The sequence below is a fragment of the Stenella coeruleoalba genome (assembly GCF_951394435.1).
Source record: "Stenella coeruleoalba genome assembly, chromosome: 17".
NCBI lineage: Eukaryota > Metazoa > Chordata > Mammalia > Artiodactyla > Delphinidae > Stenella > Stenella coeruleoalba.
This window is the reverse complement of record NC_137163.1, coordinates 32,875,391-32,901,603: the sequence shown is the minus strand read 5'-3', so window position 1 is coordinate 32,901,603 and position 26,213 is coordinate 32,875,391. Positions and strand designations below refer to the sequence as shown.

At 44.6% G+C, this 26,213-nt stretch overlaps 1 protein-coding gene across 3 annotated transcripts in view; it reads left to right on the top strand.

The window, feature by feature from the left end:
• The window catches only part of BAALC (BAALC binder of MAP3K1 and KLF4), an 87,862-nt gene that overhangs the window by 49,021 nt on the left and 12,628 nt on the right, over window positions 1-26,213 (top strand). The window contains exon 2 of one of the 3 annotated variants that reach the window (XM_079901114.1): window positions 24,010-24,176. The exons of 1 other annotated variant lie outside the window; for it this stretch is intronic. In XM_079901114.1, coding sequence (XP_079757240.1) covers window positions 24,010-24,176 — 167 coding nt within the window. Of the gene's footprint in view, window positions 1-15,693; window positions 15,778-24,009; window positions 24,177-26,213 lie in introns of those variants that run through there. One more of the 3 variants, XM_079901115.1, reaches the window with a different exon arrangement.

The window sequence follows — 26,213 nt, the reverse complement described above, 5'->3', positions numbered from 1 at the left end:
CCCTCTGCTATATTTTGGAAGAGTTTGAGAAGGATAGGTGTTAGCTCTTCTCTAAATGTTTGATAGAATTCACCTGTGAAGCCATCTGGTCCTGGGCTTTTGTTTGTTGGAAGATTTTTAATCACAGTTTCAATTTCAGTGCTTGTGATTGGTCTGTTCATATTTTGTATTTCTTCCTGATTCAGTCTTGGCAGGTTGTGCATTTCTAAGAATTTGTCCATTTCTTCCAGATTGTCCATTTTATTGGCATAGAGTTGCTTGTAGTAATCTCTCATGATCTTTTTTATTTCTGCAGTGTCAGTTGTTACTTCTCCTTTTTCATTTCTAATTCTATTGATTTGAGTCTTCTCCCTTTTTTTCTTGATGAGTCTGGCTAGTGGTTTATCTATTTTGTTTATCTTCTCAAAGAACCAGCTTTTAGTTTTATTGATCTTTGCTATTGTTTCCTTCATTTCTTTTTCATTTATTTCTGATCTGATTTTTATGATTTCTTTCCTTCTGCTAGCTTTGGGGTTTTTTTGTTCTTCTGTCTCTAATTGCTTGAGGTGCAAGGTTAGGTTGTTTATTCAAGATGTTTCCTGCTTCTTAAGGTGGGCTTGTATTGCTATAAACTTCCCCCTTAGAACTGCTTTTGCTGCATCCCATAGGTTTTGGGTCGTTGTGTCTCCATTGTCATTTGTTTTTAGGTATTTTTTTATTTCCTCTTTGATTTCTTCAGTGATCACTTCAATATTAAGTAGTGTATTGTTTAGCCTCCATGTGTTTGTATTTTTTACAGATCTTTTCCTGTAATTGATATCTAGTCTCACGGCGTTGTGGTCAGAAAAGATACTTGATACAATTTCAGTTTTCTTAAATTTACCAAGGCTTGATTTGTGACCCAAGATATGATCTATCCTGGAGAATGTTCCATGAGCACTTGAGAAAAATGTGTATTCTGTTGTTTTTGGATGGAGTGTCCTATAAATATCAATTAAGTCCATCTTGTTTAATGTATCATTTAAAGCTTGTGTTTCCTTATTGATTTTCATTTTGGATGATTTGTCCATGGGTGAAAGTGGGGTGTTAAAGTTCCCTACTATGAATGTGTTACTGTCGATTTCCCCTTTTATGGCTGTTAGTATTTGCCTTATGTATTGAGGTGCTCCTATGTTGGGTGCATAAATATTTACAATTGTTATATCTTCTTCTTGGATCGATCCCTTGATCATTATGTAGTGTCCTTCTTTGTCTCTTTTAAAAGTCCTTATTTTAAAGTCTATTTTGTCTGATATGAGAATTACTACTCCAGCTTTCTTTTGGTTTCCATTTGCATGGAATATCTTTTTCCATCCCCTTACTTTCAGTCTGTATGTGTCCCTAGGTCTGAAGTGGGTCTCTTGTAGACAGCATATATAAGGGTCTTGTTTTTGTATCCATTCAGCCAATCTGTGTCTTTTGGTGGGAGGATTTAGTCCATTTACATTTAAGGTAATTATCGATATGTATGTTCCTATTCCCATTTTCTAAATTGTTTTGGGTTCGTTATTATAGGTCTTTTCCTTCTCTTGTGTTTCTTGTCTAGAGAAGTTCCTTTAGCATTTGTTGTAAAGCTGGTTTGGTGGTGCTGAACTCTCTCAGTTTTGCCTGTCTGTAAAGGTTTTAATTTCTCCATCAAATCTGAATGAGATCCTTGCTGGGTAGAGTAGTCTTGGTTGCAGGTTTTTCTCCTTCATCACTTTCAGTATGTCCTGCCTCTCCCTTCTGGCTTGTAGGGTTTCTGCTGAGAGATCAGCTGTTAACCTTATGGGGATTCCCTTGTGTGTTATTTGTTGTTTTTCCCTTGCTACTTTTAATATGCTTTCTTTGTATTTAATTTTTGACAGTTTGATTAATATGTGTCTTGGCGTATTTCTCCTTGTATTTATCCTGTATGGGACTCTCTGTGCTTCCTGGACTTGATTAACTATTTCCTTTCCCATATTAGGGAAGTTTTCAACTATAATCTCTTCAAATATTTTCTCAGTCCCTTTCTTTTTCTCTTCTTCTGGAACCCCTATAATTCGAATGTTGGTGTGTTTAATGTTGTCCCAGAGGTCTCTGAGACTGTCCTCAGTTCTTCCCATTGTTTTTCCATTGTTTTTAAACATTCACAGTGAGCTGTAGAAAATGGTTTGTGAAGCTTAATCCTGTCCATTCTGGCTGTGTCCTTTTGAAATTGTTACTGAAAACCTTTTCATCTAGACTGTGGTTACAGTTGATTATCCTAATTAATTTACTATTGTTTTCCTTTTCTGCCCCTTTCTTTCTAAATGTTCAGTTGCACTTGTCAGGTGTGCATTTCGGCAAAAGGCATCTTTCTGAAGTGGCATAATTGCCAGTCGCGGCCTTCTGAGAGTGGTTTCCAATTTGGTGACTCCAGCTGGGAAGATAATCACCTTAAAAATGCATTCAGAGGGCTAAGGGAGCCTCCAGAAGGGGGCAGAGCCCCAAAGGCAAGGCTCTCCTTGTTGGACTCCCTGCCTCCAGGCTCAAGCCCTTCAGGTGGATCCTCCACACTGTTCTCAGGCTGCCATTGCCCACAGGACACTGTCCAAACTCCTTGACAAGGTACCTATGACCACCCATGATTTGGCCTCTGCCTCCCTTTGGCCTATTTTTGTACTTTGCCACCAACAGTACCTCTTGGACATCTTTCTTGCCTACATCCTGAATATCTCCACCAAAGGGCAAGGACTGAATCTCTCCCTCCTTCACTGCTGCGTCCCAGCCCTAGAGCAGAGCCTGGCACGTCGGAAAAGTGCACTAAATATTCATGAACCGCTGGTCCATGGCCTGTTTTCTCTGGCTCTGTGCATTTCTCTTCAGCACAACAAAGGCCCATAGCTGGCCACGCACCAAATGATCTGTCCTTCTAAAGAAGGTGAGGCCCAGTGAGGGCTTGTGGATACTGTGTTTTATCTTTTATCCCTGTCACATGTGTCACATATCAGCCCTCTGATAACATATAGTAAAGAGACCCTAATGTACCAGCCAGCTCTGTAATCTGGGGCTCCTGCATTAGCTCAACCTTCTGACCTCTTGATGGGCTCCCTGGGGCCCTGTAGTCTCTGGGTCCTACACCCTTTAGGAGTTGCTGTGCCCTGACTGGTTCTGGGACAAAGTTGTAGAATTACCACAGTTGATCTTTGATAATACTCTTTTTCCCCATCTCTTTTCTCCATTTTCTTTCACCCACCTAGTACCCCCGCATCCCTTTATTCTTAAGAAAAGATCTGATATCAGCTCTTGTTGTGCCTGGGGGTGGGAAGTTGAGAAATCAGCCCTGATTGTGTGCCAGGCCCAGAGCCAGGCTCGCCTACCCTTTTTCCCTTTGATCACCAATCTCTGATGCAGATATCATAATTCTCATCCTTTACCCAAGGAAATTGAGGCTTAGTGATGCTAAGTAGTGGGACAATGACAGAGACAGAAGATGGGAACAAGATGTCTTTGGAGTCACACCGATCTGAGTATTGAGTCTTGGTTCCGCCATTGGCAGGCTGTTTGTCTTTGAGCAAGTTTCGTGGCTTCTCCGAGGCAGTGTCCTAGTCTGTAAAGTGGAAATAGTTATAGCAGAGAGTTTGATACTTGGTAGGCCAAAAAAGGAAAAAGAGGTGAATGTTATTATTAAGTCACTTTGGAAAGGTCACACAGCTTGTAAGGGGCAGAGCTGGGATTTGAACCCAGGCCTGCCTGGCTCCAGTGCTGCCCCACTGTAGCACGCGTGTCCTGGACGTACAGCCAGCAGGCCACCAGTGACGCTTGCTGAATGACTATGAACTTAAGTCATTCAGCTCACAGGCACTTAGGGCCCCAAGAAGTTCAGTCTCAAAATGGAGGCAGATTCAGAGATATGGAAGGAAGGGAAAAAAAGCAGTTCAAGTCCTGCTCTATCTTACAAGAAAAGTATCCCAAAAGAAGGAGTTTTTAAAATTTTTTTCAGCTTTGCCGAGGTTTAATTGACAAATAACTCTGTAAGATATTAAAAGTGTACAACATGACTTGATACATGCGTACATTGTGAAAGAATTTTCCCCCATCGAATTAATTAACACATACCCATCACTTAAGTTCTACTCTCAGCAAATTTCAATTATACAATATGGTATTATCACCCACTATAATACTATCACCCACCCATATAATATTATATGGTGATTATAACAGTCACCATGTTATACATTAGATCCTCAGACCTTATTCATCTTATAGCTGAAAGTTTGTACCCTTTTACCAACCTCTCCCTATTTCCCCCATCTTCAGCCCCTGGTAACCACTTTTCTACTCTCTATTTCCATGAGTTTAACTTTTTGTTATTATTGTTAAGATTCCACATGTAAGTGATACCATGCAGTATTTGTCTTTCTCTGTCTGGCTTATTTCACTAAGCAAAATGCCCTCCAGGTTCATCCATGTTGTCACAAATGGCAGGATTTTGGAAGGAGTTTACTTTTGATGCACAACAAAACCTCTTTTTTTTTGGGGGGGGGGTATGCGGGCCTCTTACTGTTGTGGCCTCTCCCGTTGTGGAGCACAGGCTCCGGACGCGCAGGCTCAGCGGCCATGGCTCACGGGCCCAGCCACTCCGCCGCCTGCGGGATCTTCTTGGACCGGGGCATGAACCCGTGTCCCCTGCATCGGTAGGCAGACTCTCAACCACTACGCCACCAGGGATGCCCAACAAAACCTCTTTGAAATCCTCTGACTCAGACATTTTTTACAAACCAGGCAGTGGCTCCCTTCTCCGTAAATCTCTCTCCTTCCTCTTTCTGTCCCTGACATGGCTTTTCTGTTTCTTGCTCCTTCTCCACCTAGACCCTAATAAGTAAACTTAATGTCTCCTTGTTCTTTGATGTCCTTTCTACCTGTTGATTACCTGGATTCTTCAACTCAGAAGCAAGCCATGAGATCATTCTAGCATGCAAGAGTCCTCTCTGCTTTTAAACGATTGGGAGAGGTAGAGAGAGGTGAATTTAAGTTACCATGCTCTCTCTCCTGGAACTAAAATTTAAACCTTAGCACTAATCATAGTATAAAGGATACTGTCCCCTGGGTAAGGAATTTCAAGCATTGGTGGAAAAGAGGGAGCACTTTGGAGGCTGGGGGGTTCTTCTGTACAAAGCTGGTCCTGTAGACCTTCCTGCCTGGACTCAAAAGGCCCAGGGGTCAGGCCCTTGGCACCTTTCCCAGGCCCCACCATCAAAACTCCCCTTCCCAGCAGTGAGGCAGCCATCTGTAGAGAGGGGAAAGGAAGGGCCCGTGTGACTCACCTCTCGCCTGTACCGTCACCAGCCCTCAGGCAGCATTGCCCAGTCTGGTCACCAGCCCTTCCTGTAGGTGGGTGCAGGGTGACCTTACTGGGCTGACGTTGTGGGAGAACTGCTTTTGCCAGAGGGCTGTGACATTCATGATAAGGGGAAGCCATCCCTCCTTCCTGCAGCACGAGCCCCCAAAGGGCAAATGGAATCTGGGGAGACCTACAGTACTGCCTTCGGGTTTGCACACCGCCCCAAATCCTGGAAAGACGGCAGCCTTGGGAGCCCCTGGGAGTCACAGTAACCTGAAGAGGAGTGTGGGGTCTCTCCTGGGGGCTGATGATACTGTTTATGAGAGCTCTCTCCTCTACTCCCTGACACCTCCACAGTCATTGGAACCGCTGGCATGTTGCACGTTTGCACTTGCTTCCTTTGGAATTCCGGCTGTTCGGTACATCAAGGGAGAGAACACTGAATACACAGAGGTCTCTATGGCAGCCTCTTCCTGAGTGACGATACGAGCTCTGGCAACCTGCTCAGTGGTTCACCACTCTTCCAGCAGACGTTTCTCGAATGCCTAATGCATGCCAGACCTGGCCATGAGCAAGGCAGGCATGGCCCTTGGCTTGGTGGAACACCCACACTAGTGGGGCAGGCAGGTCTGGAACAAAAAGTCCCAACTTCAAAGACGTACAGGGTGCTTTGGGAGGGAAACAGGGGAACCCAAGTCAGTGTGAGGGAGGAGTCTGGGAAGGTCCCCCGAGGAGGTGACGCTCAGGTTGAGACAGAATCAGCCAGGCCGAGGGAAGAGCATTGTGAGTAGAAGGGAGAGCGTGTATAGGGGGTGAGGCACCTTCTGCACACAACAGGGCAGGAGCGTAGCAGACATGAACCCGTGAAGCCCAAGGAGGCGGGAGAACCCACCAAGAGGCTTGTGGGCGTGTCGGGATTGGGGTCTTTCGCCTGAAGGCGGTGAGAAGTCAGTGGAGGGGTCGGCCAGGGTTAGATTCGTGGTTCTAAGAGATTGTTCTGGCTGCCTGGGAGGAATGGAGCCCACAGGCCACCAGCCCTTCTCCTCCTCGTTTGGCTGCTACTCTGTCCTCTTGCTTGGATCACCAGATGCCGGAAACCCCCTGGCTTTGTGAGCGTCCCTGGAATTATTTTCCATCCCCAAGCAAGTAGTCATGTTCCCACCTGGAATAGATATTGTCCAAGGCCAACTGGCTGCATCCCTGAAACGGGAGGTGCTGAGTGTAGAAAATGAGTGTTAGGGGATAGACGCTGAATTTTCCAGGGGGGACCAGCGGGCTGAGCACCTGGCGGGAGGACAGTATCAGGGGTCCGACGGGTAGAAAATGCACAAAGGTAGTTTAATTAAATGTACTCATCTCCCGGCTGTCTGTGCTTCAGTGTGACCTTGATGCTGCTGGCAAGTTACTTGGATTCTGAAGTATTCCAAAGACCTGCTCCACCCTGGAGGAGTAAGACCTCTCTGAGCTGTGGATTATCTATAAAACAACAAACCAAAAGCCTTTCATGTATTTCGATGGCACCATACATCTCCTTGTTATTGCCTAGCCCTGAAAAGGGAGAATATGATTCGTTGTAGATTTTTTTAAATGATGTGAGTAAACACAAATGCATGTGAAAGCAAAGGTTCTAGAGTCTGACTGACATTGAGTAGAAGCCTGGTATTGACCTCAAGCAGGTTACTTAACCTCCTTGAACTTCAGTTTCCTCTTCTGGAAAAAAAAAAAGGTTGGGGGGAGGATCATAACACCTCCTCTGAAGCTTGGTGTGATAGTAGAGTTGGGAATCAAATTCCAGACCTATGCTCTTAGCTATCAGTTATTTCAGGAGTCTTTCCATCTTTATATCTTTTTTTTTTTTTTTTCCCCGGTACGTGGGCCTGTCACTGTTGTTGTGGCCTCTCCCGTTGCGGAGCACAGGCTCCAGACGCGCAGGCTCAGCGGCCATGGCTCACGGGCCCAGCCGCTCCGCGGCATGTGGGATCTTCCCGGACCGAGGCACGAACCCATGTCCCCTGCATCGGCAGGCGGACTCCCAACCACTGCGCCACCAGGGAAGCCCTTCTTTATATCTTTAGCTCTGAGCATGGGGCTGGCACTTATCGGGAGCCCACAAATGTGAATTTCGTTTCATTTCTTCTATTACCCTTCATGCCCAAACCGCCCAGTCTTTCCTTTTAAACACTGCTCAAGAATCCTCTCTCCTGTGAGGACTAACCACATCTGAACTCAGTCACATGAGTAATCCCCAGGTTCTTACCAAGAACTATAATTTGCTCTATCCACATTTACTGTTAGGGTGCCTCAGTGAACTGTCTGACTGCCCCACAGAGAGTCAGACATCTCATCCCTTGATTTTATTTTATTTATTTATTTATTTAATTTTTTAAAAAATTTATTTATTTGGCTGCGTCAGGTCTTAGTTGCGGCACGTGGGATCTTTGTTGCTGCTCGTTGGCTTTAGAGCGCGGGCTTAATTGCCCCGCAGCATGTGGGATCCTAGTTCCCCAACCAGGGACTGAACCCGCATCCCCTGCATTAGAAGGTGGATTCTTAAACACTGGACCACCAGGGAAGTCCCTCACCCCTTGATTTTAAAGTGGTTGAACTGCCTTTATAGAATAGGCTAATAGCAATGCAGTAATTCTTGTGTATCGTCCTTGTTCTTGGGCATCGTTATATTTGATTACCATTTTTGATAGCATATTTGATGATTAAATGTAATCTAACAACTAAAAATTAAATAGCCAAATATTCTGGGAGTTCCCTGCTGGTCTAGTGGTTAGGATTCGGTGCTTTCACTGCCGTGGCCCAGGTTGAGGCCCTGGTGGGGGAACTGAGATCCTGCAAGCTGAGCAGCACAGCCAATAAATAAACAGATAGCCAAATAGCCAAATATTCTGGGTGGGTCCAAAGCCGTTACCAAGGAGAAAAGACAGAATATGACCTAGCTCTATTTTTTTAAAAATCATTTTTATTTCACAAGTAATATATTTAAAAAGTAGAACTGTAATAGATAAGTCCCCATAACCACCCTCTGATCTTGGTCCCCTGTCTTTTCCCTAGAGACAAATATTGTTATCAGTTTGTTGGGTGTATACACACCACACACACACATGCACATGCACACACACACACACACACATATATATATATATATACACACATATAGATAGATATATTTATACACATCTATATGTGTGTATGTATCATGCAAAAAAATAATAATAACATAGTATGTAATATAGTTTTTTCTTTCCTATGCAAAAGCTGTCATTTGTACATATTTATCCTCTACTTGCTTTATTCCATTCATCATTATATACTGGACTTCTATCTACATAAATCTGTATACTTTTAAATTATTGTATAGAATTCCACAGTATAGATAAAACACAGTTAATTTAGTAATTATCCAACTGATGAATGGCTACATTGATTCCATTTTTCACTGTTATGGAGGTGTAAAGAACATCCTTGACAGGCCTCTGGTAAGTGGTTTTCTACAGTAGATACTGACGACTGAAATTGCTGAGTCATGATGTGCACACATTTTACACTTGTGTAGATTCTACCAGTTGTCCTCCAACATATATAGTTCTGTTTGCCCTCCCACCAGTAATAAATATATGAGAGAACTCATTCACTGACACCCTTTCAACATTTAATATTATCAGACTTCTTAACTTTTGCCACTCTGATGGATAAGAAATGATACCTTGTTATTTAAAGTTTGCATGGCTCTATTTTCCAGTAATTCTTAAATAAGCTATTACATTTCCAATTAAATTGCAGAAGCAGCAAGGATCCAGGCAGCAAGTCTTTTATATTCCCTAAGGACAGCCCAGTGCTAGTAGGCACAGGGGAGGCACTCAGAGATGCTAGAGGACTGATAGATTTCTTTGGATGATTTTAAATGTTCAAGATTAAAATTTCAATTCAATTGACCTAAATCTCCTAATTCTGATTGACCCAAATATACTTCTTACATCTAATAAGGCTTTACCACGAAATTTCTAATGTCCACCTAAGAGAACAATTTAGTACCAGCTACAGCTGGCCTGGAAAGAGCCTGCTGAAGAAGCTGGTTGTACTAAACTTAGAAAATGTCAAGGAGTTTAAAACAAAAAACAGGAAACCAGCTGCCACTTCCTTAAAGGGCTAACCACCCCAAAAGTGATTGAACCGAGGCAAAAAGAGAATTGCATTGGAAGACGTTTTCCCTGAGGACAAGTTCCACTGACTAAGCAAGAGTCTAGGGCAGGCCATGAAGACTCGCCAGGAGCCAGCCAGTTTTGGAGCGGTGTGAGGTGTAAGCCCCCCAGGTGTTTTTAAATCCCTGACTGATTAGATCTGCAGACTTTGTGGAAAGAAGCCAGGCCACAAGCAGGATGCCTGTCTGGACACATAAGGAAATGAGCTAAGAAAAAAAGATCAAAGTAAGCCTCCCCATTCAAGCTTACTTACCACGAAATGGAATCACGAGGGGCAGGGCCGTGGCCAAGGACTGCCCCAGCCACCGGAGGAGTGTCCTCCTCCCACCCGAGTCGTGGGACCTTATCCTGAGGCATCGGTGCATCTCCCTGAGAGAGTGTTCCATGGGAAGGACACCGCTTGTCAAGGTGCCTGCGGTTGCTCAGGTGAACCGTTCCTTGGAGAGGCAGTTTCAGCCTGAGTAAGAAGGTGGGCTCCAGACTGGGCCACGTGGATGAGGAAGGCAGATTCAGATACACGATGGGTCTGATTTATTGTCTTCTAAGTGTCCTCTGCCTTGCCTCGCCCTCCATCTCTCACAGAGAATTGTGTCAACACCAGTTCAAATTCTTGTCTTCCTTCTCCCATCAATGAGAATTCAATCTTTCCCTCCATCCTCGGGATCCTTTCTGGTGTGGAACTCGGGGACTTAGAAGAGACCGGGAGAGGCAGGAGGAAAAGGAAGGCGGGTGGGGGGAGGATTGAGCTGAGAGACTGCAGCCCTACTGGACTATCAGTCGCAGGTATAAGCCCAGCACCCAGCATAGCGCCTGGCACATAGTAGGCACTGAATAAATATTTTTCAAATGTTGGGATAATTGAAAGACGGATGATAGAAGAATAAGTGATCTATGAAGAGGAAGAAGCAGATGAAGGAGGGATGAGCCTGAGTAGAAATGGTGTGATAGATAAGGGGGAAAATGGAACAGGCTTAGGGTATAATCTCATTTCTTAAAAACGATGTGTGTCAATGCAGTGAAAAATGTTTGAGGACATAGTAGGGAAAACGTCAACTAACAGCTATCCCTGGTTGGTGGGATTATGAATAATTTTCATTTTCTTATATTTTTCTTACCAATATAGTCAAGTCTTCTACATGAAACATCTATTTCTTATATCAGCAAAATAGAAACATTATTTTATAAAAGGAAAAGCAAGGTGTTACAGGCTGAACTGTGTCCCCTCAAAATTGGGATATTGATGTGACAACCAGTACCCTCAGAATGTGATTAGATTTGGAGATAGACCCTTTAAAGAAGTAATTAAGTTAAAATTAGGTCACTTGGATGGGTCCTAATCCAGTATGACTGGTGTCCTTCTAAGAATAGGTGATTAGGATACAGATAGACAAAGGGGTGACACAGGGAGAAGACAGCCATCTACAAGCCGAGGAGAGAGAGCTAAGAAGAAACCAGCCCTTAAAAAGGAACGAAATTGAGTTATTTGTAGTGAGGTGGATGGACCTAGCGTCTGTCATACGGAGTAAGTCAGAAAGAGAAAAACAAATACCGTATGCTAACACATATATATGGAATCTGAAAAAAAAGAAAAAAGGTTCTGAAGAACCTAGGGGCAGGATAGGAATAAAGACGCAGACGTAGAAAATGGAATTGAGGACATGAGGAGGGGGAAGGGGAAGCTGGGACGAAGTGAGAGAGTGGCATGGACATATATACACTACCAAATGTAAAATAGATAGCTAGTGGGAAGCAGCCGCATAGCACAGGGAGATCAGCTCAGTGCTTTGTGACCACCTAGAGGGGTGGGATAGGGAGGGTGGGAGGCAGACACAAGAGGGAGGGGATATGGGTATATATGTATAGCTGATTCACTTTGTTATAAAGCAGAAACTGACACAACATTGAGAAGCATATACTCCAATAAAGATGTTAAAAAAAAAAAGAAGAAACCAGCCTTGTTGACACCTTGATCTAGGACTTCTAGCCTCCAGAGCTGTGAGAAAATAAATTTCTGTTGTTTAAACCACCCAGCCTGTGGTACTTTGTTGTGGCAGCCCTAGCAAACTAAAACACAAGGTAGACATTTTTAAAGTCTAAGATAATTATTCAATATACCTGTAACTTTTATAATATTGTACTTCAACTATACTTCAATTAAAAAATATTTCTTTAATACAAACAAAAATAACCTGTAAACTTATAGCCACCAAAAAAAAAAAAAAAGAATTATTCAAGGAAAGACAAAGAGGACAGGGAAGGACATCAGAGACGTGTTTTGAGCAATTTGGGAGGAAGGCTTCAGAAAAGCATAAGGCATTGTTATGGACATAGCAGTATTGCCTACCTTAGAAACAAGATCTTTTTTTTTTTTTTTTTAACATCTTTATTGGGGTATAATTGCTTTACAATGGTGTGTTAGTTTCTGCTTTATAACAAAGTGAATCAGCTATACATACACGGACCTAGAGTCTGTCATACAGAGTGAAGTAAGAAGAGAAAAGTAATATCTTTGATGGGCGGGAGAGCTGAATTTTCATTACAGAGTTGAGACAGCTGCACGGTAATTAACGCAGAGATATGGCCCTCACCCACCCTGGAGAATCTGCTCTGTAATGATCTCAGAGCAGAGGTGGAAGCCGCAAGGAAGGGAGGTGCCACTGAGGGATCAAAGAGAGAGGGAAGGGTAAGACTGACAGGTTGTAAGGGCATCAGTAGGAAGAAGAAAAGTGAGGTTTTGAGTTTTCCTTTTGGGCTGCCTCCCAGTTCTCTAGCTTGTTTGCTGTCTCCTGGGTGTCTCTTTGGGGAGAGAAGAATTCAGGCCTGATTTCACCAAGGACAGATGGGACTTTCCTTCCTTCTCGTGGTCCTTTCCGTTCCAGCTGTTGCTGTCAGCAGGTGTCTTTCTTGCACGCTGCTGGGTACCACGGTGGTGGAACCATTTCCACCACCAAGCCCCACGGCCAGGGGCAGATGTGACAGGCTGGTGATTCATCTCCAGTGCCCTCCTAGTCAGGACCCCATGACCTTTGGGGACTGTGAGGCTAGTACTGCAGGTGTCTGTATAGACTTGAAATCACTGGTCAATCCCTCTCCCTGACTTTTTTTTTGCGGTATGTGGGCCTCTCATTGTTGTGGCCTCTCCCGTTGTGGAGCACAGGCTCCGGACGCGCAGGCTCAGCGGCCATGGCTCATGGGCCCAGCTGCTCCGCGGCGTGTGGGATCTTCCCGGACCGGGGCACGAACCCGTGTCCCCTGCATCGGCAGGCGGACTCTCAACCACTGCGCCACCAGGGAAGCCCTCTCCCTGACTATTGCTGTTCAAATCCAAATGTGCTTCATTCTCTCTAGACAGTATAACATTCCAAGATGTGTTGCTCACCATTTTTTAAATTACAGCTTCATTGAGCTGTAATTCATATACCATACAATTGACCTATTTCAAGTGTACAATTATGTGGTTTTTCGTATAGTCTCGGAGCTCTGAAACCATCCCCACAATTTTAGGACATTTTCATCACCTTAAAAAGAAATCCTGTGTCTATTAACAGTCACTCCTCATCTCCCCCACCCAACCACCCCAGCTCCAGGCAACCACTAATTTACGTTTCTGTCTATAGATTTGCCTCTTTCTGAACGTTTCATGTAAATGGAATCATACCATATGTGGCCTTCTGTAACTGGCTTCTTTCACTTAGCATAATGTTTTCAAGGTTTACCAATGTTGCAGCATGTATCAGTATTTCATTTTGTCTGCTGCCAGATAATAGTCTGCTGTAGGTATATACCTAATTTATTTATCCATCCATCAATTGGTGGATATTTAAGGTATTTCAACTTTTTGTCTATTATGAATAATGCTGCTATGAACATTCATGTGCACGTCTTTGCATGGACGTAGGTTTTCATTTCTCTTGGGTATATACTTAGGAGTGGAATTTCAGGGTCGTATGGTATCTATGTCTAAGGATCTGCCAGGCTGATTTCTAAAGGGACTGCACCATTCTACATTCCCCCCAACAGTGCATGAGGGTTCCAACTTCTCCACGTCGTCGTGAACACTTATTGTCTGTCTTTTTTGTAGCCATTCCAGTGGTTGTGAAGTGATACCTCATTGTGATTTTGATTTGTATCTTCCTGATAGCTAGTGCTGTTGAACATATTTTCATGTGCTTATTAACTATTTGCATATCTTTTTTGGAGAAATGTCTCTTCACCTCCTTTGCCTATGTTTTAATTGGGTTATTTGTCTTTTTATTGTTGAGTTGTATGGGTTTGGGGGAGTAAGAATCCCTTACCAGATACATAATTTCAAAAATTGTCCTGTTCTGTGAACTGTCGCCTCACTTTACTCATGGTGTCCTCTGGAGTACAAAAGTTTAACATTTTGATGATCTGCAATTTATCTACTTTTTGTTCTTGTTGCTTGTGCTTTTGGGATCATTTTTAAGCAACCATTGTCTAATCCAAGGCCGTGAAAATTTATGCCTATGTTTTCTTTTAAGTGTTTGATAGTTTAAGCAATTACATTTGGCAATTCTTTGATCCACTTTGGGTTAACTTTTGTATATATTGCGAGGTGGGGTTCCAATTTCAATCTTTTGCGTGTAGATATTCAGTTATCCTACACACTTGAAAAAAACAGTTCTTTCTCCATTGAATTGCTTTGGCACCCTTGCCCAAAATCAATTGACAGTAAATGTAAGGGTTGCTCACCATTTTTAAGAATTTTCTTACACTAGCCATACAAAAAGTTTCGTATAAGCCTCTTACACATTATGTATGTTCAAAAATTACCCATCAGATTGAAGAAATGACAGGCACCTTCCTATTCTAGTTCATTTTGAAAAATGAGGAAACGGATTCTCGGTAAGTGGCTGGGTAGGTGCAGTTTATTTAATTTATAACTCGGTTCACACAGCATTACCATCACCTATGTGTTCTGAGCCTGAGCCCAGATAGTGTTTGATGAGCCAGAATTTTATCTGATGTGACAGTAGGAGATTCTTCCCGAACAGACTGCTAATGACTTATACTTTGGATTTTGATCATTGAGGGAATGACCTGCAGGTGGTTTCAGTGACTTTGAAATCTGTGATCGCCTTCACTGAGGGCTAAGGAGGAATTGCCCCTTGTCCTGCTCCCCACATGGCTTCTGGCTATCGTCTTTAACTTCTATGCTCTGCCCCTCTCCCAGCTCCATTTCCAAAATAGCAAGAAACTGGCAAGAAGTCCTTGGCTGCAATTTGTCTTCAAGCTTTGGACACAGCTGTTTGCCATCTTTTGGCAAAGTCAGTGATTTGGCTTGTCTTCTGGGTGGAATGAACATTTTGTGAAGGGTGTCCAAAAAAGACATACCCTAGGGGCACACAAATGTCCCTCAATTTACTACCACTGTGGAGAGAAATAGAGATGGACATTTTCCAGGCAACCTTCAAAACCAGTAGGAGGGTTGATCTCTATGTCAGGAGCCTAAAAGTGTAGTCTTTAGAATTCCCTGCTTCAGAATCACTGGAGGTGAGGAAGGATGGAAAGAACTTGTTAAAATGCATGTTCCTGGGCCCCTACTGAATCAGGAGTTCTGGGGATTAGATGTAAGGATCTGTATTTTAAAAGACACTTCAGGTGGCTCTCATGCACACTAAAATTTGAGAACTGCCTGCTTGGGAGTATTTCCTCAAAGGAAATGTGAATACTTACTAAGACCACAAACTTTGGAAATATACGTAACCTGAGTTAAACTTCGGTTTTTCTCTCCTATAAAAAAAGGGTCGCTCCTCCAGGCACTAGGCATGAGAGGGGTGGCGTGGAGTAGAGATGCAGATGGAGATCGGTGTCTAGTACAATGCAACTTTCACAACAATGTCCCCCCAGTCTGGGGCACTTGGCACCCAGTAGAGTTGCCAGATAAAATTCAGGACACCCAATTAAACTTGAATTTCAGAAAAGCAACAACAGTGTTTCAGTATTAAGTGTGGCAGCAATGCTGAGGTGAGTTGCCAGGGTCCAGGGGTTGGTGGGACAAGGTCCACAGAAGGATTTGGGACATTGTTCCTTGATTGATAGCCTCTGTGTCTCAACCTCTAGCCCTTCCAGATGTTCTCTGAGCACCTCAGATCATTCAAATGAGTCACTTTTCTACTCTACTTCACCGGTGTCAACTTTTGTTGCTTGCAGCTACGCACTCTGACTGATACAGCATCTGTACCCCCCTACTCAGCAACTTACCATCTGTGTTCTCTTCCCACCACTCCTCTGAGCTCTCCTTGAAGTCTTCAGGAACCTCCTAATGGCACAACCTCCCTGGATTTTCTTGGTTCTCTGCCCTTTTCTGGTGGAGGAGTGTATAGAGGACACGGTGCACCGGTGGAAACCCTGCCGGGAGGGAGCTACAAAAATAAAGGCCCGACCTCAGAATGCTGCTGAAGAGCCTCCACCTCAGTAGCTAGCGATGCCCATTGGCAAACCCAACTAGAAGCCAGTGGGCAAGGGAGCCTGTTAATATGGTGCTTTCAAGTCAGTGTTCTGGGACCTGGAGCAGGGTGAAGAGGAGGGGAGGGTGAGTGTGGAGGGGCAGACAGAACGTATCCAGCACGCAGGGTATACATGCTGTCTTAGGTTTGGTTCTCTAGAAGCAGAGACCGACATGGGGATTTTATGTGAGTGACTCCTAGAGATGCTCCTTGGAGGAGAACCGTGTGAGGGAGGGAACAAGGGAAGCAGGATGGGCCAGGGGCGGGAGCTGGGCAAAGATGCAGTTTCAGGATCAGTCTAGCCCTGGCCTGATCCCCTGAGTTTCTCTGGAGAAAAGTTGCTTTGTAGAAATTGTCCTGCTCAGGGGCAAGGGGGCTGGGCTGTTGTACACACACCTCTCCCCCACCTATCCCACCTACACACTTTTAGACACTTATCGGGCATGGGCTGTACCTGACATAGTCAGCCAAGCCTCTGCCCGTGATGGGGGCCTCCTTTGGCCAAGGACAAGCCTTAGGAGAAGAGGGCAGGCATGAGCTATCAGCCACCAGCATCCACCACAGCCGGGGGATGCGTGCAGGGGTCGGGTGAGTGAACCTTGGCGGGGGCGCCAGTAGCATCTATCAGAAGGACATCGCCTCCTTGTTATCTCTGCATGGTGAGGTAAAAATTATTTTTCCTTTGTGCGCTTTTGTAGTTTACAGGTTTTCTAATATTGAGTTTATTATTTTTGGAACTAGAAAATACAAGTCAAATTAAATCCATGCAGCAAAACCACCTGATTTATTGCAGGCAGAAGTAACAGTAAATGACCCCATATTCCTGACCCCCTGCAGCGAACCCTTGACCACACTGAGCAGATGAGCCTGCTCGCTGGCAATGCCAGCCCCAAGCCTGGCCCTGTCTCCCTGCTTATGGTCAGAGCTTTCCTGCTTGTGTAGCAGCCTCAGTGGGCCAGTCTTTTAGCACTTCACAGGGCCTGATTGTGTGACTCATAAATCAAGAATGGAACTAATATGGCTAATGGAGCGAGATGCCATGAGGAGACAAGGCAGCTGGTGTTGGACCATAAGTAATAATAAGTACAATGTATGTGCCAAACACGTTAGAACCTTAATATATATTGTCTTGTTTAATCCTTAAAACAGCCCGTGAAGTAGGCATTGTTCTTCCCATTTAATCAATGAGGAAAGTCCCTAGATTGGGGATTAAGAAACCAGAGTTCTTTATTTGCCAAGCAGAAATAGAGACACAGGCGTAGAGGACAAATGTATGGATACCAAGGTGGGGAGGGAGGGTGGGATGAATTGGGAGATGGGGATTGACATATATACACTACTATGTATAAAACAGGTAACTAATGAGAACCTACTGTACAGCACAGGGAACTCTACTCAGTGCTCTGTGGTGACCTAAATGGGAAGGAAGTCCAAAAAAGGGGATATATGTATACGTGTGGTTGATTCACTTTGCTGTACAGCAGAAACTAACACAACATTGTTAAACAGCTATACTCCAATAAAAATTAATATTAAAAACAAAATGAAACAGAGTTCTAACTTTTGTTCAGTTACCAATGAAAACTGAAAACACTAGACCAAATGAGTGACTTTCCAGCGGTGTTTCTAGAAACCCTGGGGCTCAGTAGAGATGCCCAGGGAATAACTGGGCTGCTTAGAGGGAAGGACTGCCTATTTGTACTTCAGCCGCAGCAGCTCTGCCTTGATCTCTTTTAAGTGTTGTCAGGACTGGCTTCGTGGGTGTGCAACCAGTGCAGCCCCACAGGGCCTGCCGGGCTCAGAAGGGGCCTGTGCTTAGGGTTTAATGCTCTGCAGTCGCCATCTTGAAATTCTTAATAATTTTGTCTTTGAATTTGTGTTTTGTATGTGAAATACTATGGAACGATGGCACGTGTGCCAGGGGCTTGGAGCTCTAAATCATGCCTGGTCCCACTTCCTGTCGCCTCTCTGCTTCCCTCGATGTGTTCTCCACTGTCTGCTCTTGGCCCCTGGTGCCCTCAGCCTCCCCTTCCTGCCTTGCCACCTTCCTCCTGGGTCAACAACTGGGTTACCTTGTGGGGGAAGGGGGAAGGGATCTGTGTTCCATGTCCTGTAACCCCCTTAGGGGCCTGGCCATGGGCAAGGGGAGGACCGGGGTCAGGTTTGCATCTTGAAGTGTCTTAGGGTGGGACAAAGTGGGGGTCATCTGGACGCAAGCTGGAAGCACCATGGTGCATTCAGTGGATGGCTCAGGAGGGCCTCTTACCTGCCCTCAACCCAGGTACCAAGTTATGACCCACAGAGAAAATGGTAACATCCATATGGCCCCTTGTGGTAAACAGTCAAGGCAATACTGGCCAATGTTGAATCCCACTCAGCAGCCCCAAGGGCAGGAAGCACCCTACACTTAGGTAAGCAAGGTATCTGCCTTGGTCTTGTGCTTTAGAGACCCCCCTTTCTGCCCACCACCCCCTTCCATACAGGGCAGGTTATCCAGGGGCCAAGGGATCATACCTACAAAAGCCTCCATCCCTCCTTCAGGACCAGTTGCCTTTTTTCCCCCAGTCCATCACAGACAAATATGTGATCCTATGTGCGTGATTAATACACAGCTCACAGCACTCGTGACTCACCTTGTGAGTTTGACAGCACTGGTACTGGTCTTATACCCTCTTCGATCAGACAAGTTCAATCTTGGGTGTTCCAGCAATGTCAGATTGCCATAGATATTTCCAAATGCTTGTGTTCAGTTTTTATACTTATCCCACAGCAGACCAGTAACAACAGTTTGCCTGGACCAAAATGAGAAGCTCTATTTTATTTATATTTATCTATCTATCTATCTATCTATCTATCTATCTATCTATCTATCTATGCATGCCATGCTGCATGGCTTGCGGGGTCTTAGTTCCCAGAGCAGCGACTGAACCGGGGCCCACAGCAGTGAAAGCGCTGAGTCCTAACCACTGGACCACTAGGGAAGTCCCAAAGCTCTGTTTTAGACTCTTCTGTGGGTGCCAGGACCCTGGAATTACCAGCCCAAATCACACCAAACCTGCTTCCAAGGTCTTCATGGGCCTCTTCACCTGATTCGTTCTCTGGGTTTGCACTCCCCTAGGCCAAGGGACAGCTGCTTGCAGGAGCAGTGGGGATGGAGATTGAGTATGTGTACTGGGGCGTCTATACACATGCATCTGAGGCACTGTTGATACAGGATGGTGGGAGGATGGGAAGAGAAGGGGGGCAGCCTGCCAGCTGGTGGAGGAAGAGGGACACAAAGATTTGGGGTGAGCCCAGCTGAAGGCATCCATTTCTCTGCACGTCTGGAACTTAATCACAGTGCATGCCAGTCAGGAAACTTTGGACCAGGCATCTTCTATTGTGACTTACAATGCTCTGAATTCTGATTTCATTCCCATGGCCATGGTCGAGAGCCTGCACTTTGCAGAGCAGGTGGGTGACACGTGGACATGTGTGTCCTTTGGATCATTACCCCCTCAGCTGCATTGGGACTGCAGCCTCATCAGTTCTGCTCCTTCCTCCCTTAGTATATCAGATACACTGTGCCTGCCTCATGGCAAATAATTTCTCAACACTCTGGGAAAGGATTTTGTTTGTTTTCCTCAAGTTTCATTGAAAGCAAACCTAGGCTATCACCCCAAAAGTAAGATAGGCAAATGACTTGACAATTAAAAAACACATACATTCAATTAGCCAACAGGAACATAAATAATATCTCTAGTAAATAAAGAAATATAAACCAAAGCGATGAGATAATTTATTTTGCCTCTTAAATTGGCGAAGATAAGAAGCAAGAAAACGTTCAGTGTTTGTGAGGGTTTTGGGAACATTGCCATTTCATATACTGTTAGCAGAAGGGCAATAGGGTGATTGGAGAAAGACTTATAGAGATAAATCTGGCAATGAATTGCAAAAGACTTTAAAATGTGTATATCTTTTGAAATCTTGACGACATTGCATAGTTTCCTTACATCTGTTAGCTGCTGATGAAAAGCCTGATGTCAATCTCATTCTTGACTTTTTTCCCTCTTCTGAAACTTTTGTTATCAATGACATTCTGAAATTTCACTAAGATCTCTCTGGGTTGCGTTTTTCTTTTTATTTGTCTTGCCAAGTGCGTGGTAGGCTATTTCATATACATTTTAAAAATTTTATTGAGGTATAGTTGATTTACAATGTTGTGTTAATTTCTGCTGTACAGCAAAATGACTCAGTTATACATATATATTCTTTTTCATATTCTTTTCCATTATGGCTTATCACAGGATGTTTAATATAGTTCCCTGTGCTATAGAGTAGGACCTTGTTGTTTATCCATTCTATATATACTAGTTTGCATCTGCTAATCCCAAACTCCCAATCCTTCCCTCCCCCACCTCTCCTCCCCTTTGGCAACCACACGACTGTTCTCTATGTCTGTGAGTCGGTTTCTGTTTCATAGATATGTTCACTTGTGGGGTATTTTAGATTCCACATATAAGTGATATCGTACGATATTTGTCTTTCTCTTTCTGACTTCACTAAGTATGATAATCTCTAGGTCCATCCATGTTGCCATTATTTCATTCTTTTTTTATGGCTGAGTGACATCCCACTGTCTATATATATGTCACATCTTCTTTATTCATCTGTCGATGGACGTTTAGGTTGTTTCCATGTCTTGGCTATTATAAATAGTGCCACTGTGAACATAAGAGTGCATGTATCTTTTTGAATTATAGTTTTGTCTGGGTATATGCCCAAGATTGGGATTGCTGGATCACATGGCAACTCTATTTTTAGTTTTTTGAGGAACCGCCATACGATTTTTCATAATGGCCGCACCAATTTACATTCCCTTGGTAGGCTATTTCAATTTGGGCTTTCATGTCTTTTGTCAGTTCTGAGAAATACTTAGTATTATTTCTGTGAGTATTGCTTCTGCTCAATTTTTTTCTGTTCCTTCTTTCTGGAACTCCTCTTAGATTAAGGTTGTAATTTCTGGATTTCTATTCTGTGTCTCTTTCTTTTCTTTTTTTTTTTTTTTTTGAGGTACGCAGGCCTCTCACTGTTGTGGCCTTTCCTGTCGCAGAGCACAGGCTCTGGACGTGCAGGCTCAGAGGCCATGGCTCACGAGCCCAGCCGCTCTGCGGCATGTGGGATCCTCCCAGACCGGGGCACGAACCCGTGTCCCCTGCATCGGCAGGCAGACTCTCAACCACTGTGCCACCAGGGAAGCCCTATTCTGTGTTTCTTAATGTGTTTTTCATACGTTCACTTACCCCTTCCAAGAGAGTTCCTTGGCTTGCTCTTCCAGTTCACCAAATTGCTCTTTAACTGTGCCTGTCCTGCTATTCAGCTTCTCTATTGAGTTTTTAAACTTCATTTCAACAGTTAAAACTATTATTTCAGGGGCTTCCCTGGTGGCGCAGTGGTTAAGAATCCGCCTGCCGATGCAGGGGACACGGGTTCAATCCCTGGTCCAGGAAGATCCCACATGCTGCGGAGCAACTAAGCCCGTGCGCCACAACTACTGAGCCTGTGCTCTAGAGCCCGCGAGCCACAACTACTGAAGCCTGCGTACCTAGAGCCCGTGCTCTGCAACAAGAGAAGCCACCGCAATGAAGCCCACACACCACAATGAAGAGTAGCCCCCACTCCCCGCAGCTAGAGAAAGCCCACGCGCAGCAACGAAGACCCAACACAGCCAAAAATAAATAAATTTTTAAAAAGCCGAAACTATTATTCCAAATATTTCTAATTGAACCTTTTTGGTCACTCTTGTCCTCATATTATCTTCCCTTACTTTTCTGAGCAGATTAAATACACTTATTTAAAATTCTGTGCTACATCCTGTATTAATTCCATTTCCTTTGAGGTCTCCATTATAGAGTCTGTTGTCTCTCTTTTTTGGTGTTGACCTTCTCCAACTGTTTGTATATTCTTATTTTTGTACTAATTTCTGTCACTGAAATTTCCTGTTACAACATCAGCTACATCTCTTTAAGAAGCCAGCTTGGAAGGCAAGGATGGAAACAACTATTGGCTTACTCTACTGGTACTGTTTTCAGGTAGCAAGCCTTCTTGGCATGACTTTTCTCTTTCTCTCAGATGTCACTAGCCCCTGAGAGCACTGCCCTTCTCTCTGAGCCAAGGCCCTCTCTGTGCTGTTTCTACTCAACTATACTTCTGACACCAAATGTGTGGGGTTTTATCCCCCAAATCAACCAATTCTCCAACTCTCCAGACACCAACTGGGTGTCCTACTACTCAATTCAATTCTGACACTAACTGTCTGGGGTTAGCATAGACCCACAGGTTAAGGGCCCAGTCCCCCAAGACTGCCTCTCCCCCACTTCAGACACCAGTTGCAAGTCCCAGGCTGCCACCTGTACTTCTGACCAGCTGGCTATAAATCAGGGTTCTCATACCCCCTCCTCAGGTTCAGTAATATGCTAGAATGACTCACAGAACTCAGGAACACTTTACTTATGTATACCAGATTATTGTAAAAGATATTATAAATGAAACAAATGAACAGCCAGATAAAGAGGTACAAGAACTCCAAAAGAGTTCCAAGTGCAGGAGCTTCTGACAAGCTTCTGACTGTGGAGTTGGCGTGTGCCACCCTCCCAGCACATATATGCTTTCACCAACCTGGAAGCTCCCCCAAACGTTGTCACTTAGGGACTTTTATGGAGGTTTCATCATGAGGCATCATCAATTACTAACTCAATCTCCAGCCCCTCTCCCCTCCCCAGAGGTTAGAAGGTGGGGCTGAAAGTTCCAAGCTCCTAATCAAGGTTAGGTCTTCCTGGCAACCAGCCCCCATCTGAAGCTATCTAGGGGCCACCAGGAGCTGCCTTGTTATAACAAATAGGGCTCCTCTGTGTCCTATCACTCATGAAATTCCAAGGAATTTGGGAGCTCTGTGTCATGAAGTGCGAGCAAATACCAAATGTTGTAACAAAAGATGCTGCTGTCACCCCTGTTAACTCAGGAAATGGCAAGAGTTTTAGGAACTCTATGCCAGGAACTGGGGACAAAGACCAAATATATATTTCTTTTTATATCACAATGTCCTACCCTCACAGACTGCTCCGTCGTTGCCATCTGGCCTCAGCTGGTGGAGGAATAGAATGACTGACCTACCTGGCTGCCCTTGGCCTCCCTGTGGCCATGACAGAGCCTCTGCTGGCTTCTCGTCTCCCACTTGGCACTCGCCCTCACGCTCCCTGGACTGCGTTTTATCTTTTCAATCAGATACTCTTTATCCATGAATTTCTCTCTGTAGTCCTCCTCTTGCTTGTTTTTTTTTTTTTTTTTTGGCCATGCCACGTGGCTTGTGGGATCTCAGTTCCTTGACCAGACCAGGGGTTGAACCCATGCCCTTGGCATTGTAAATGCAGGGTCCTAACCACTGGACTGCCAGGGAATTCCCTCCTCTTGCTTTTCAATTAGGCTATATTTAAACTTCATTCTATCATTGCTTGGCATTTCATGGAAGGAACACATGCTCAGTCCAATACCTTGAGGTGGAATTATGTCAAAAACGATATATAAACTTCAAACCAGTAACCCACTTCTAGGAATTTATCCTAAGGAAGTAATTAAGAATAAAGCTTTAACCCCAAGGAGTTTCGTCATAGTAACATTTGATATGAAAAAGTGAAAACAGATATCCAGTTAGAGGGGTTTAGTTAAATGGTGACACATCCATACAATGACAGAGGAAGTATGTGAAAAATAATACGGCAGAACATTTAAGGGTATAGAAAATGTCATTGATGTATTATTAAGTAGAAATTTCAGGTTACAAAATTATTTTAAAGTCTCATTTTTGTAAAAAAAAAAAAAAACGACACATGTTCTTATAGAAAATGGTAGCTCTGCATGGTGGGATTTCGGCTTGACTTTTTTTTCTTGTTTTTGGCTGTCTTTTTTTCCACACTCTTGGAGATTGTTTTCAGTAACTGCTATGTGCAAGACTCTAGTCGCATCCTCTGCTTCCCTCCCCCAGGTGGGCTGGAAGATGGCATGTCCTCCAACAGTGTGCCCCGATCGACAGCCCCAAGTGGAATATCCAACCCAGAGAAGAAGATGAGCTGTGGGACCCAGTGCCCAAATCCCCAGGGCCTCAGCTCAGGCCCCCTGACCCAGAAACAGAATGGCCTCCGGACCACAGAGGTAGGTCGCAGCCACAGAACAGACTTGGGACCGGAGACAGGGGAAGAAGGTTGCTTCAGGGCAGAGCCAAGCTGAGACAGCACCCAGGGAAGGAGCAGTGACAGCTCACCTTGCCAAAGGAAATTCTCCACCTACCCGTGTGAAAATTGTTGCAAAGAAAATAGCAAGGCTCCCCCTTCCACCCCCTGCCTTGAGGGTTGCTGTGTTTTGTTGAATCAGCGGAAATGGGTCCTTGATATTAGCGCTCTAAAGGAAGTGTGTGTTTGTTTAAATACAGCTTTGTTCAAGGACCTCCTTTGCTGTCGCAGCTCTCAGCATCTTGATAGTGAGGTCTGTACTGGCTACGGGAACTAGTCTCAGGCCAGGCAGTCGGCCATCGCAGGGGCTGGCAGGGAAGAAGACCAGCGTGGTGGGAGACAAGCCTGGTGTTCTACCTCACACCCTCCAACCAGGTGGGCAGTGGGAGGGTCTGCAAGGGGGGTTCTTGTTGCAGAATGTGGTGACAGCATCACCCCACACTGTTGCTGTTGGAGATGAGGCAGGGCTGCGGAGTCCCTGGACCTACCTGGCATCCTGTCTGATTCTTTTCTCTCCTGCTGCCCCGACCGCTCCTTAGCAGACCAGCGCAGCCGTCTGCCATTCCTCCCTCATCTTCCCCATCCCTTCTAGCTCCCACCTTCAAAGTCCACTACTTACCCAATACTCCAAATCCATTTTTCCCCTCTCCCCTGTCAAAACTTACTGGTCCTGTCCCTCAGGCCAGCGCCGTCTGTTTTCTGAGGATCCAACTGGGTTATCTAACGATGGAATTCTTGCCCACATCAGTGAGTTCCCTTTCTAATCTTTGGTCAGAAAACCTGTTGCAAATCCAATTAAGTAAGTAGCTTTGCAGGAATCACTCAGTCTCCCACAGTCTCAGGTTCTTTATCCACACAATGGAAATAGTACCAAGATGAGAGAACAGATGGGCCTGTTCTTTGTGAACTGAGAGGTGCTGTGAGAAAGGCAGTAAGGCACCCAGCACCACAGGCCAATTAAAGGAAACACTGATGGTGGCTCTTCAGACATGTAGAAGGTCATGGGTGGGGGGTAGATCTGAGGGCAGCAGTGGCCTTCCTGGTGTCCTGTATTGCCTGCTTTGTCTGTGTATAAGCTGGCCTTCTAGAGGCCCCAGCATCATCACCATCTCCCAAGGCAGTCTGGGCCCCACAGAACTATGCTCAGAAGCTTGGTCATTGCTCTAGGGCAGGCCCTGACTTTTGTACCCTAACCTCCTCCCCACACTGTGCCCTCACCTTTTGAGCCAAGATGTTCCATGAATGGGAGGAAGTGGCTTTGCCTGTCACATGCTTGCTTTCCAACCTCACTTCCGTCATCCATCACTTTCAAGTTGTGTTCTGCAATTTACAAAGTGCTTTTAGTTCTACTGGCTCATTGAATCCTCCCAAGAGCATGTAAAGTAAGCGTCATCCCATTTCAGAGACAAGGAAACTGAGATGCACTTGATTGATGACATGAATAGGTCATATAAGTGCTAGAGATGGGTGTTGGTAACTTTAAATTGAAACAGGTGACTATTAGAAAAGTGGAGCGTAGAGATCTTAAAGTACTTTTTTGTCAAAGAATAATGTGTCAGTCAGCTAATGCCACAATAATGCTGCATGACAAAGCAAATCAACATTCAGTGGCTTAAAACAACCATCTTTTTCTCCTCACAATCAGCCACAATTTGAATGGCTAGGCCTGACTTCAGGCTCCAGGCTCCAGGTCTAGCTCAGTCTGTTCTGTGTATTTTATTCTGTGAATCAGGCTAAAAGAGCAGCAGCTCTCTGAGGTATATTATCATGGCTATGGCAGAAACCCAAGAGGGCAAACGCATTTCATGTCTCTGCTCACACCATACCATCTAACCTCCTATTGGCCAAACCCAACATCAGTAGGACAAGGCAGTGTACTCTGTCCCCCGTAGAGAGACAGCAAAGGATTAGGGGCAATAGTGCAATCTACCACATATAACATATATATAGAAAAATGTAC